Source organism: Fundulus heteroclitus, chromosome 7, assembly GCF_011125445.2.
Source record: "Fundulus heteroclitus isolate FHET01 chromosome 7, MU-UCD_Fhet_4.1, whole genome shotgun sequence".
Lineage (NCBI taxonomy): Eukaryota > Metazoa > Chordata > Actinopteri > Cyprinodontiformes > Fundulidae > Fundulus > Fundulus heteroclitus.
In genome coordinates, this window is record NC_046367.1 from 6,916,805 (window position 1) to 6,930,126 (window position 13,322).

Consider the following 13,322-nt stretch of genomic DNA (forward strand, 5'->3'; position numbering starts at 1 on the left):
CTTTGTCACATTACACCTCTACGTATTTTACTGGGATTATATGTGCTAGACAAACAAAGTAGAAAGATATAATTTTAATTCCAAATAAATGCCCCTGGTAACTTTAGTGTTTTCCAGCTGGAAGGTGAACCTCTGCCCCAGGCTTGTCTTTTACAGCCTCTACAGGTTTTCTTCCTGGAGTTTTTAATTTAGTACCATTGATTGTGTACAATATATCTGACCAGCTCCACTGTTTCTGCTACAGAAAAGTACCTAAGCATGTTGCTGCCACCACCGTGTATTCTAATAGTTATTCAATAGTTAATTCCAGCTGATCCACGGTGGAGGTTGACTGAATAGAGAACTAGCTGCATTTTATTCTAACAGATCAAAACAAGTACATCCCACACTTTTCAGATTACTTTTGAACATTTTTGTAAACCATTAAATGTAGCAGATGATTTAGAATTACGTAGCAAGTTTTTAATCTCAATACATTTTTTACCCACGACGGAAATCTATGAAACCATTGGGTTTAGTTTGAGAGAAACTTCTGTATATTGACTATCCTCTACAATCAAAAGGAGGCGACAGCAGGAAAATATTTCCATCCATTAATGTCTGCTGTGTCATTGAAAGCGTTGCCATGTCAAGGCTAGCAGCAGTTATATTTACCATTTCAGTGAGGCTGAGTTTCTCCCAGACACACCATTCATGCCTCCAAAACGCTTTCAACCAGAACTACCGTTTATTTAAAAATCTAAAAATTAATTTTAGTAAGATTGAAATGTGCAAAAAAGAAACAGAACCAAAACGTAACACAATGGAATAACAGTTGAGTGAGTTTATTATTGTAACAAAATGTAATTAGAATTATTTACAATTTACGGCACATAAAAAAGAAAAACAGACGTGAAAGAAATGAATCCTTCTCTGCAGCGATGACAGACTCTACACAAGCTGACAAAGAACAAGACTTAGTCGACGTATTTGCCGAGGATGTCTCCGTCACGGAAAAGGAAATAGTCCTGTTGGAGAAAAATCCAGGACAAGATGTTAAAGCGAGAAGGTCACGACACATCTGCCATGTCTGACAGTGAAACGGCGCCTCACCTTTTCCTCTAGAACAACTTTGGTTCCTCCGTATTCTGGTAGCAGCACCTTCTCTCCAACCTTCACGCTAACCGGTTGCAAGTGGCCTTTCTGAGGACAGACAAGAAATGCTGACAGTTAGAAAAGTCCCAGCAGTCAAACTCTAAGTTGAATATTCAACCACTTTATGTGATCAGACGGGCCGTTGTTGGATTTCTTTCCAGATTATCTCTGAAAATCTATTAAAACAAAACGGCCCTACTTGTTCCTCTAAAATCTATGAAAATTTACCAACACTATGCGTCGTAGAAATAGCGTGAGATATAGGAATATGAGAATTGTTGTATTCCTGCCACTATGTCTCTGGTGAAAGAGTAGACAGGCTAGACCACTTTGCTCCGGTGTGAAGATTTATTTATTTTTACAAGCAGCAGAAACCATGAGGACATTGTGAGGTCCAGGCCATGGCTGCTAAAGGCGCCATAGAGCAGTGGTTAGGATAACATGGTAAAGCAGTAGTCACATGGCAGGCCACGTGTTTGCAGTTTGCTCTCAGCCTTATGGTTACAGTCGGTACCAGTGCTGGGTTCTGGTTTAAAGGAGAACCGCACCTTAAATCCCCAGTCTAAATGCTACTTTATCAAACATGGAGGACAGGCCCCTTTACAGGCCTGATAACAGTGTAGAGCTCCTGGAGAGACTACAGAATTAAACTGAATATTGCTGTACATGTTACCTAGCTCACATTGTGGGTCCAACATTGATACAAATCAGAAAAACAGCTCAGTGCTCCCAGAAAGCTGTACAAATCGGAGCTTGTGGATCAACACAGCCTGCAGAACACGGCATAATGTGTTGCTTCCAGTACATCTAAAAATAATGATTCAATTCCACGACGAAATACATTTGAGTTGCACACTTTTGCTTTTAGGCTAGGCCGCCTATGGCATGGATCAGAGCAAAAAAGAAAAGCGATAGATGACCTGGGTAAGCGAGCCCGGGCCGACCGCCACCACGGTGGCCTGCAGCACTTTGCCCTGGGACTTCTCCGGCAGCATGATGCCTCCTTTGGTCACCGTCTCCGCTGTCAGACGCTCCACCAGCACCCGGTCGAACAGAGGGAGGAACTTCCTGAAGGCCTGCAAAGGATCATGGACTCTGGGTTAAGGGTGGGCTACATTGACTTCCAACTGTTTCGTCTCCGTTTATTACCATCAAGATAAAAAAAGGCATTCTAAATGTGAGCAGGTTTTCACTATAAATCTATCATGTGTGGGCTTAGCAAACATCATCAGTAAGAGTTTACTTTCATCTTCTCAGGATCAGATATCTTAATTACGGTCGTTTTCCCCTCAACAGATGGATAAATACGATCATTGCCCACTTCTGCTCCCGATAAAGATCTACATAAAAAATAAATACCCGACGTCTAAATACAATGTTCTTTACATTCAGGAATTTATAACAGAGTTGCTCAACTACATTCAAGATGCCTGTGTGAGGAATTATTTTATTACTAATTGCACCCAAAAAAAAAAAGAGTTTGTGTTTAAGATTTTATTAGATCAAGATTAACTTAGAAAAACTTTCATTGAACGCCGTCTACTGAGGGGAGGGCAGACGACCACATGAGTCAGGTACTGTGTAACTCAAGTCCCGTTTGCTTGTATTTGGTCTGATTTTAGGGAACGCCCTGCAGCCATGAGGAAGGATCACAGACAGTTGCTTCTGATAACAGCAGATGGCCCGGTGACCTTGGGCCGAGGCCGTCTGTGGAGGACTGGTTCCAGTTAGATGACTGCGGGGGGCAGGAGGAGGGGTTCCAGGAGACGGAGCTTAGCAGGGCAAGGACGGCCCACCCGCTGATAAAACACCTGAAAAACCAACACAGAGCTCCCTGCAGGCTGGCTGAACTGCCCCCCCCGCCTGTCACCAGCACAGGGCGGTTCTCAAGGTGAGTTCAACCGCCTGAGCTGCTGAGGCTGATTCTGCTGCAGGAACTGCCAGATCCCACAGTTAGGATGTCAAAGAATAAGAGTATAGCATCTGAAAGACGGAACTTTCTGCGTCATTTCAGACTCTGCTTTAATGCTCAACCTTCATCAGACAACTTTACTTTGAGGGACGGTCAGCTCCACATCTGGGAGGTGAAGAAACCACGTCATGATTAGATGGGAAAAACTAAAAAGCAGGATGGCTTCTGCCTCTACTGTTAGTTTCACTAAAACTAAAGTTGTAATATCGCTCACTAGGGCTGGGCGATGCACCATTTATCTCAATATGTTGTTCTTTTCATAAAGTAAAGGCATCCATGAATAAAAGCTTCATCCTAAATGTCTCACGGATCTTTTTTTAACAAACAGCTGTAGATAAGTATGAGAAATGGCTGGAAAATAACCTGCTGGAATACATAAATTTATAACAAAGGCCATCTCAATATAAACATCATCAATCTCATCTTGTATCTCTTTTAAAAAAAAAAAAAAAATCTATATATTTTTTTTAATCTTGATATATTGCCCAGCCCTATTTCTCACCATTCATCTGTGGGATAATTGGTGGTTGCTCAATTATTCTGAAAATTAGAAAAGATACAGGAATATAAGCCAGTACTCCAACCCTGGCGCACACAACAGGCTCGAGCTGAGTGCTGGGTATCAGGTTTGTAAAATGCTCCAAACATTGGGTAGGATACCGTTTTTAGGATTTAAATTCCTTTTCCCTAAGATGCCAGAGAAGGTGCCGGAGCTTTTCTCTGGCCGTTTCCTACATTATGCAGGTTTGGTTCTAAATAACAGATCATTACAACCGTGATGATCTACGTTTCATTCGTCAAAGCATCAGGAGAAGAAAGTTTTACTTTATTTTAAAGAAAAGCAATTAGATAATAAATAACTTCTGTTTAAAATCCTACCCAGATTTGCAGTGCATTGTTCCAGTGAAACGTGACTTAGTAGCTCACTACTTGTCTTTGCAATGGCGCAGAATCCTGAACTTCAAATGTCAGCCAGAGCCCCACATGTGCTCTGAGGTAGACTCCAACTGCTCTGCTTTATAGGGATCAGCTCCACCAACCCGAAGGTCGCGGGTTCGATCCCTACAACTTCACCTGCACATGTCTAGATGAAAGGCGTGCACGATTCTTGTTGTTTCTTCTAGCAGCGGCTGCCGGTCATTAATAATCGCGGAGTTGTTTCAGTTATTTCCTCCTACCCTCCTTTCCACTAACATCATTAAATCATTAAGGTAAACGTGTGACTGAGCCCCCCTGACGCTGCTCTCCTCAGCAGCGTGACCTTGTGAATGGATGTTAGCTTACACAACGTTAGCTGACAGCTCGATGAAGAGAAAATAAAAAGCCTTACAGTGTTTACCCGGCTCCCCGCCACTCAGTCTAACCTCTGGCCAACCAGCAGTAACTAACTTCAGCAACCAGACGGTGTTTCTTACCATTTTTTAGTGTGAACGCTGTCGGATAGTCTGTCTGGTGCAACACCGCAGTCAGCGAGCGTGGAACTGAGAGCCTCCTATACTACCTCCACGTGAGGAACTCTCCGGAAGGCGCATGCGCACTGGCTGCCCCAAGGTTGACGCGTCTGAGAGAACCTTCTAGTACACCCGAGAAAGATTTTTTAAAAATAAGTTTTGTTGAAAAACTCTTTATTTATTGAACTTAAAATGCGCATTGGTGATTAGAAAAACGTATTAACTTAATTTATATCAAAGATCAACGTTTGGATCTCGCGCAAGATTGCGCAATGTCAACTTTGACCTTTGTTTGCTCCTCCAATGGTACGCAGGAAAATTCTGGAAGCAACCCCGCCCTGGAACGAGCATGGATTTGTGGTTTTAGGGTTAATATGTCTTAAACCATCAAATAACTCCCCAAAACCTCCAATGGGTTTTTCATAATCTTTCTACCAAAGAAAAGTGAGGCATATTTAGTCAAAATAAGACAATAAAATGGTTAGGTGAGATGGATTTGCTGTATGCGGAGTCCGGGGCGGAGCGATACATAACCCGGATGCAGAAGCCCATGTGCAGTCCTGTCTTCACGCAGCTCCACTCGGCTGTCCTCTCCTCCAGTCTTGTCGCTCCCTGTGGTGTGCTCGCAGCGTTTAACAAGCTTTTACCTCGCAGGTAAGCGCGTAAACCTCACATGTGTTACCACACGCGGCCCCGGTGTGTATGCTTTCAGGACTGACTTTACTTCGGCCGGCGTGGAAGTAGCTGTTTTAATCCGAGCAGCACAGACATCCCTAATTCCTCCTCCTCTGAGGAAGAACAAGGACGTGTGCGTTAAAAATGGCACGAGGGGCTCTAGCGATCGTTCCCCGGAACGCGGCGCTCGATTTCAGCCATGTTGCTGGTACCGCACAGCGGTCTGGTGAAAGGAAGCGGTTCGTTTGCTTCGGTGTCACGTCGGCGTCAGCTCGGACACAGCGGCTTTAGCGGCAGGTCTTCCATAAGAGCTGGGGCGCGCAGGCGGCACTGGGAGGCAGCTTCGCACGTGTTGCTTTACGGTTCCTCCAGTTTGACCTTGTGACGTACGACCTCCGGGAGCCCACGTGGGAGCTCCTGATGCCTGCAGTTTTCTGGTTATGTTTCAGTAACAGCTTTAAAGGGGGGAAAAACGGGCGTTTTAAAGCATTGCAGTATTAATAGGGCCTTTTTTTTTAAAGCAAAAGTTACTGAATGAAACTTCAATTAAGACTAATATTCTATCTGTGTGAAAGGTTTGCAAAGGGGAAGGATCGAGATGAAACTAAATGGTACAGAAAAATAATCTCATACTTTCCTAGGATTTAAAAAAAAAAATGATTCCTTTCATTAGTGTTACACATATTCATTCATTGAGTCATTTATTCTATATATTAGGCTGTGCTGTTCAGATCTGCACAGCTAGAAAGGGAATCCATAAAATTTTAGTCATTTTGGATTAAAGTATTAGGATTCATAAAACGTTATTTGGGTTCATGCCGTCTGATTAGTGTCATGGGCAAGAGGCTGAAACCATCAGGACCATTGTATGCACTGTATTCTGGTTTTCTGCCTGCTGCACACTGCTGGTCAGCTGGCTGAACAACTTATTCTTTGTTCCTCACTTGTAGCCAGTAAAAACCAATTAAGCTGCTTGGAAATATTTCCTGTATGATCCCTGAACTCTAATGGTGTGAAAAGTGACGGTGAAGGAAAATGATGATCAAGATGTCTGAATTTGGCAGCTATAGGAATATCTCTTTTAATGTTTTAGATAAGAGTACTTTGATCATGTTATATATTTTTGTTTTATGTTTTTTGTGGTGGGTATCAGATTAAGAACCTCATACTGGCCCATGCCTGAGGAGCCAGAATGAGTGGGTGGGGGGAGGGATGAAACAGAAGATTTGTGGAGTTTGGCTCATGGCTGAACCCAGGCTGTGGTAATCTTGTGGCAGAAGGTGTCCTTGGCTGAAACCCGCTAAATGAATACTTAAAGTATCGGCTTGTTTGGTTGTTATCTACTCTGGAAGAATCTTGACCCAGAGAAGAAGTAATTTTGTGAAACTTTGCTCGCTTGCATACGACGAAATTTTAAAGCCAGTTCTGAACTGTCTAGACTTGATGTATTGACTGGCGGTAAGATGGGTTATTAATGCCACATGATTCGTGTCATGGGGAAGAGGCTGGAACCATCAGGATCCGTGACTCTTAATGCTCGGTAACTTGGCTGCAGCCCAGTTTTTATTTATTTATTTATTTATTATTGACTAAAATAAGAAATTCAGTGTAGGGTGAGGAGGTTATGTGGGCATAATGATTTCAGTTTCATAAAAACATTATTATAAAGCCAGACCCAATTTTTATCCTATCTGGAGGTCTGCTTAGGGTCAGCGGTCCAGTGCTTGTGTCTAAGTGTTAATCCGCCTGCCTGATGTCTGGAGTTGCTTCCGAATTTCAGCCTCTCCACCATCAAGGGGTCCTGGACAGAGAGAGGCTGAAGACCCCTGGTCCAGGTGGAGAAAACCCACAATGGTGAATCATTAGCTCACCATCTTGGTTCACGTTGGTGCTTTTGTAACCTGGTTACATATTCATCAGTGTGGTGTCATACCGCCTGTTGTCCCTAGGGGGTGGTGTTAACCCCCATGTTGACCTGCTGCTGTCATAAACTGTGGTTTCGCTCCTAACTACAGCCTCTGGGGTTCTGATCCTAGACACTGTTTGTCTGAGATGCCTTTTCTTCTTCTTTTCCCCAGAAATGTTTCGTCTACCCACCGTCATGAAGCAGGTGAGGCCCGTGTGCCGGGCGCTGGCTCCTCACCTCACAAGGGCGTACGCCAAGGATGTGAAGTTCGGGGCGGACGCCCGCGCCCTCATGCTGCAGGGCGTGGACCTGCTGGCCGACGCCGTGGCCGTCACCATGGGGCCAAAGGTAACGCCCGTCTCTGGGGACGCCTCCGATGACCGCCGCTGTCTTTGCTTCCCCCTCACCAGTTTCTCGCTGATTCTCAGGGTCGAACCGTCATCATCGAGCAGAGCTGGGGCAGTCCCAAGGTCACCAAGGACGGCGTGACCGTGGCTAAAAGCATCGACCTGAAGGACCGGTACAAGAACATCGGAGCCAAGCTGGTGCAGGACGTGGCCAACAACACCAACGAGGAGGCCGGCGACGGCACGACCACAGCCACGGTGCTGGCGCGCGCCATCGCCAAGGAGGGCTTCGACAACATCAGCAAAGGCGCCAATCCCGTGGAGATCCGCCGCGGAGTCATGATGGCCGTGGAGACGGTCATCAACCAGCTGAAGGAGCTCTCAAAGCCTGTCACAACCCCAGAGGAGATCGCACAGGTACGAGAACAGCTGAGTTTCACAGGCCCCGCCCCCAAGTCTCAGGAAGAATCCATTTAAAGCCAGCCATGTCATTTTAGGTCGCTACCATCTCAGCCAACGGAGACGTGGAAATCGGCAACATCATATCCAACGCCATGAAGAGAGTTGGCCGCAAGGGAGTCATCACAGTGAAGGTTGGTGTTTGTTCTGGCTCGACTTTAAATCAAGCGTCTGGTGGTGCGTTGAGGTGAAAGCACTCAGCTTGGTACCCTCGGCTCATAAGAACTGAGACTTCCTTCCCCAGAGGAAGTCTCCTGCTGGCAGCAGCAGCACTGAACTTCACCAGATGAATCATGGTGCCTCACATGTGGCCTCCTCTGCTCGTCTAACAGGATGGGAAGACGTTGCAGGACGAGCTGGAGATCATTGAGGGGATGAAGTTTGACCGTGGTTACATCTCCCCGTATTTCATCAACACCGCTAAAGGTAACGTCCCGCATTGAACCGACACAAGCAGACTGGTGACCTTTGGCTCCTCAACGTCGACTTTCTTTGGCTTTCAGGCCAGAAGTGCGAGTTCCAGGATGCCTACCTGCTGCTGAGCGAGAAGAAGATCTCCAGCGTCCAGAGCATTGTGCCGGCCCTGGAAATCGCCAACCAGCACCGCAAACCTCTGGTCATCGTGGCTGAGGATGTGGATGGAGAGGCGCTGAGCACCCTGGTTCTGAACAGGTACGGTCCCTCTGCCGCAGAAGCAGGAGAAGTTCTGTATCGCGTTTGAACAAACGCTCTATAATGGCTGCTATACCTCGTAGGTTGAAGGTTGGACTTCAGGTGGTTGCCGTCAAAGCTCCAGGATTCGGAGACAACAGGAAGAACCAGCTGAAGGACATGGCGGTCGCCACCGGTGGCACGGTTCGTTGAATTCTGACTCCCGTCTTGCTTTTGTGGACCTGGACTTTGGGTCTGATCCCTGCGGCTGGTTTCTGCTTTCCCTCTGCAGGTGTTTGGTGACGAGGCTCTAAGCCTGGCTCTGGAGGACATCCAAGCTCACGACTTCGGCAGAGTGGGCGAGGTGCAGATCACTAAAGACGACACCCTGCTGCTGAAGGGCGGAGGCAGCCCCGCCGACGTGGAGAAGCGGGCGGCGGAGATCGTGGAGCAGCTGGAGAACACCACCAGCGACTACGAGAAGGAGAAGCTCAACGAGAGGCTGGCCAAGCTGTCTGACGGCGTGGCCGTTCTGAAGGTGGGACCCTCCTCTGCTCGCTGGCGGCCAGCCAGGCGCTGAGACGACACAGAGCGCTGACACCGCTGCTGGTTTTCAGGTGGGGGGGACCAGCGACGTGGAGGTGAACGAGAAGAAGGACCGTGTGACGGATGCCCTGAACGCCACCCGGGCGGCTGTAGAGGAGGGGATCGTCCCCGGTGGAGGATGTGCCCTGCTGCGCTGCATCCCTGCCCTGGACGCCCTGAAGACGGCCAACAGTGATCAGAAGATCGGTGAGCGCAGCGCGGCCTCGCCTGCTTCAGCGTGGGCGTCCTGCGAGCTGAGCTCATCATCGCTGCTCTTCTTCCTCCCTCAGGCGTGGACATCATCAGGCGGTCGCTCCGTATTCCTGCCATGACCATCGCCAAGAACGCTGGCGTGGAGGGCTCCCTGGTGGTGGAGAAGATCCTGCAGGGATCTCCTGAAATGGGCTACGACGCCATGCAGGGAGAGTACGTCAACATGGTGGAGAAGGGCATCATCGACCCCACCAAGGTAAAGCTCAGCACACCCAGTTGGTACGGGGAAGGTATGACCCGAAGGTGAAACAGCTGTTTGGTCGCTCTAGAGTGACGTGAATTTGGATTAGGGCTGGACGATATAGAAAAAAAGCTTATCGATTAAAAAAATGCATATTGATCGATATCGATAATTATTGAAAATATTTAAAACCATATTTTATGTGCAGCTCTGCCTGGATATTTTGTGATATTGCTAAATGATTTAATTTTAATAAAGGGCACAAACACAGAATTCCAATTAAATCTTTATTTAACCAACTTTTTTAACCATAACAGAATTTCTTTTAAAGAAAAATGACTTGAGAGACCTGAGTTACTGTTATTAAATACTGACAAAGAATAAACTAAAGTGACCAGTAAAATGACCCAAATAAATATACCAATACCATTTTATCACAAAGAAGGGAGCCCAGTTTAGCTACTGTACCTGCTTTGTTTTGGAAGAAGCTTCGTAAGATTTCTCCGAAGATGAAGTGGCGTGGGGCTAAAACGGCTCGTGTTGCTGCGGTAGTGAGCGGCTTACCGTGGTTTGAGAGGGTGGCGCTTTGTGACGGCGTGCCTGGGTCTGCGATTACGATTGGTCGAGAGGAAGTAGTGACTGTAGCATCAACTAATATGATAGGCTGGAAGGAAGGAAGGAAAACTGTCTATCGAAGTTTTATCGACCCTATTTTTTTTTTTTTAAAAAAAATTTCCTATTGAGCCACACGTCTATCGCTCGATATATATTGTTATTAATTATCGTCCAGCCCTTATTTGGATCCCTCCACATTTAGCCAGGGCTGAGACATCTTTGTCTCTTTCCACTCCTTAAATTTATACACATTCTTATTACTTAAAGTTCCTGTCCTGTTTTACATATAGATTAGAAAACTGCAGTTTGACTAAAGTACTGTGATCCTATTCCTAGATTAGAAAATCAAAGCAGGGTTAAACATTTTAGTTTCTTTAATATTTTTCCTGAAGAACATTATTAAACAGCTCAAACCCTCCCTGCCTAATTCAGCTAATGGATCTTTAACAGAATGTCTGGCAAACATGCACCTAATTATGTATAATTCTAATAAAATTATTACACATTCTTCACATTCTGTCACTTTTGAACCACAGACTTCAAAGCCTTGTTATGAAGGGTTTATGGCTTTAAGGCATTTTAACCCTTGGTGCTGCAAAAGGACATTTTGTGAGGGCTTATCAGTTCGTAATAGCTGTCAACTCTAAATAAATTTAAGTTTTATAATAAAGACCGAACTTACAGAAATTGAAAGAAGACATTTTCTTAAATTCTACAATATTGGAAAATATTAACGGACACAAAGTTGTTGTACTGTTAGTGTGGCTTTGTTATAGTTATTCTATGCTGACAAAGCATAAAAATAATGAAAGTGGAAGGAAAACTAAAGACTTAGTTGACACTGCAGGGAAATGCCACCCATAGCGCTCTCTTTAATGGCAGTGTGACTGGCCAAGTTCTGATCTTTTCACCCAAAAACATCCTAAGTTGTATGGTTTCCATATGTGGTACTAAATCCAATACATGTCTGAAATAATTTTTATTTATTTATTTTTCAAATTGTCCTCAGTCTGAACGGTCATGTCACATTTCATCCATCTTATGTTAGTAGCTACGTTTATATGGACAAAGGTAATCGGAATAAAGGGTCGATCAGAATAAAAATGCATCATGGAAACAAGCCAATCACAATATTGTGCTCAGAATCAGAATGAAATGTAATGAGAGGGCTGGATTTATGTTTGATAATCCGATCAATGTGGATGTAAACGTTTGTCAGGATGAAGTTATTCAGAATTTGGCAAACTGACCCGAGAGCGCATGTGCGCCCGACGTAATTCTGCGTTATTTAGTGGCAGAAATGCGTCGGAAACAACTTTCAGGACTCCAGATACAACCTTTCTGTCCAAAACATTAAAAAAAATTATTTATTAACATTTGAACAGTAATTAGAACATCGTGCAAGTCCCACCTGGGCACTTGGAAGACAAAGTAACCCGTATAAAATTGCTTTGTTTTTTTGTTTCTTCGTTCAGCAAAGTCGGAAGTTCTTCTTAGGGAAATTCAATTTACTTTTATTTATTTAGCGCCAATTCATGAAACATATCATCTCAAGGCACTTTCCAAAGCCAAATTCAATCAGATTATATTGATTGGTAAACATTTTTTCTATCTAAGGAAACCCAGTAGATTGCATCAAGTCTCTCCAAGCAGCATTCACTCCTCCTGAAAGAGTGTAGAGCCACAGGGAGAGTCGTCTGCATTATGGATGGCTTTGCAGCAATCCCTCATACTGAGCAAGCATGAAGCGACAGTGGAGAGAAAAACTCCCCTTTAACAGGGAGGAAACATTATGGAGACGTTTCAAGCAGTGTTGGGTTCTAAAACAATTTCCCAGGCTTAGAACAGCTCCCAGAGCTCTACTCAGTCCATCATCTACACATGGAGAGAGGAGGGAGCAGCTGCCAGGTGGATGTCCACCTGGATTTATCAGGCTGGGCGAGAAGAGCATTGATCAGAGCAGCAACCGCAACCCTATACATAAAGGTGGACTGCTTCAGATCAGAGCAGGTTCATGTTAGAATGACCCAAAGTACCCACCAGTAAATGAGTGCACCAGTAAACCATTGATTAGTTTTCTGTACATAGCTAAGCAGTACTTTGTGTTGGGTGTTTCCCCTATAAAGGATGTAACAGGGGGCACTTTCTGACTTTTTACATTGAAGTTACGTGAGCCTCCTGCTTTAGCATGTGGGGGAAAAGAGAAGCAGCAGTTTGAAACACCGACACTTTCCAGGAGGCAGCCCTGTCCTGCCGGCTGCTAATAAGCTGGAATCTGTTCTCCTCCCCCTGCAGGTGGTCCGGACGGCGCTGATGGATGCTGCGGGAGTTGCCTCTCTACTTTCCACCGCTGAGGCCGTCGTCACGGAGATCCCCAAGGACGAAAAGGAGATGCCAGGAGGCATGGGTGGCATGGGAGGCATGGGCGGAATGGGAGGAATGGGGGGCGGCATGGGCTTCTGAGCCAGGCCTCCACACCTTGTACAGACTGAATCATCAGATTTGAGCTGGAGGTGGAGGACGGACTCCTCTGCCCAAATTGGTTAGGATTCTTTTGGAGCTCCGAATGGTTCGACGGCTCAGTGGACTTGGAGCTAACAGCCCATCTGGTGCACCAGAGCCCTCCTTAATATTCCACACTGGCACAAAACTCATCATGTGACTTGCTCAGAGGGAAGCGCTAACACAGGTTCATTAAAGGGATGGTTGGACTTTGTTTCAGCCTGGTGGGGGTAATTTCACCCGCCCCAAACCGTCTGTAGAGAAAGAAGTTCTGAATCGCTGTGTGTTTGTTGCACGGGATTCAATGATCAGACTTTTTGCTCCAAAGTTCTGATCTCTAATTTTCCAAACCAATCTGGTTGCGTTGCCTCTGGTCTGAGGGTTGAGGAGCGGGTTCCAGCAGGCTGAAACAACCCAGAACCATTCTTTAGTGGACCACAGAGAGCAGGCCTTCAATGCTGATGTCTGGATTTTTATTTTCTAGTAGTGTTCTGTTAATTCCTGTTTTGTTTTTGTAATATACATGTCTGTCATCATTGATCTGAATTAAAGCAGTTTTCTTACAGACTGA

General features: G+C 45.5%; 2 protein-coding genes across 2 annotated transcripts; one reads left to right on the forward strand and one right to left on the reverse strand.

Annotated features, from left to right (window-relative positions):
- Positions 1 to 808: 808 nt before the first annotated feature.
- Positions 809 to 4,659, reverse strand: hspe1 (heat shock 10 protein 1). Its single transcript, XM_012859895.3, has 4 exons — positions 4,522 to 4,659; positions 2,055 to 2,210; positions 1,093 to 1,182; positions 809 to 1,007 (listed from the first exon to the last, which is right to left on the reverse strand). Exons 1-4 carry the CDS (start codon positions 4,522 to 4,524, stop codon positions 957 to 959), a joined length of 300 nt encoding a protein of 99 aa, XP_012715349.1. The 5' UTR covers positions 4,525 to 4,659; the 3' UTR covers positions 809 to 956.
- Positions 4,660 to 5,082: 423 nt separating this feature from the next.
- On the forward strand, positions 5,083 to 13,322 carry hspd1 (heat shock 60 protein 1). Its single transcript, XM_012859866.3, has 11 exons — positions 5,083 to 5,211; positions 7,311 to 7,486; positions 7,567 to 7,902; positions 7,983 to 8,078; positions 8,277 to 8,370; positions 8,448 to 8,616; positions 8,700 to 8,799; positions 8,888 to 9,133; positions 9,213 to 9,387; positions 9,471 to 9,649; positions 12,545 to 13,322. Exons 2-11 carry the CDS (start codon positions 7,313 to 7,315, stop codon positions 12,710 to 12,712), a joined length of 1,737 nt encoding a protein of 578 aa, XP_012715320.2. The 5' UTR covers positions 5,083 to 5,211; positions 7,311 to 7,312; the 3' UTR covers positions 12,713 to 13,322.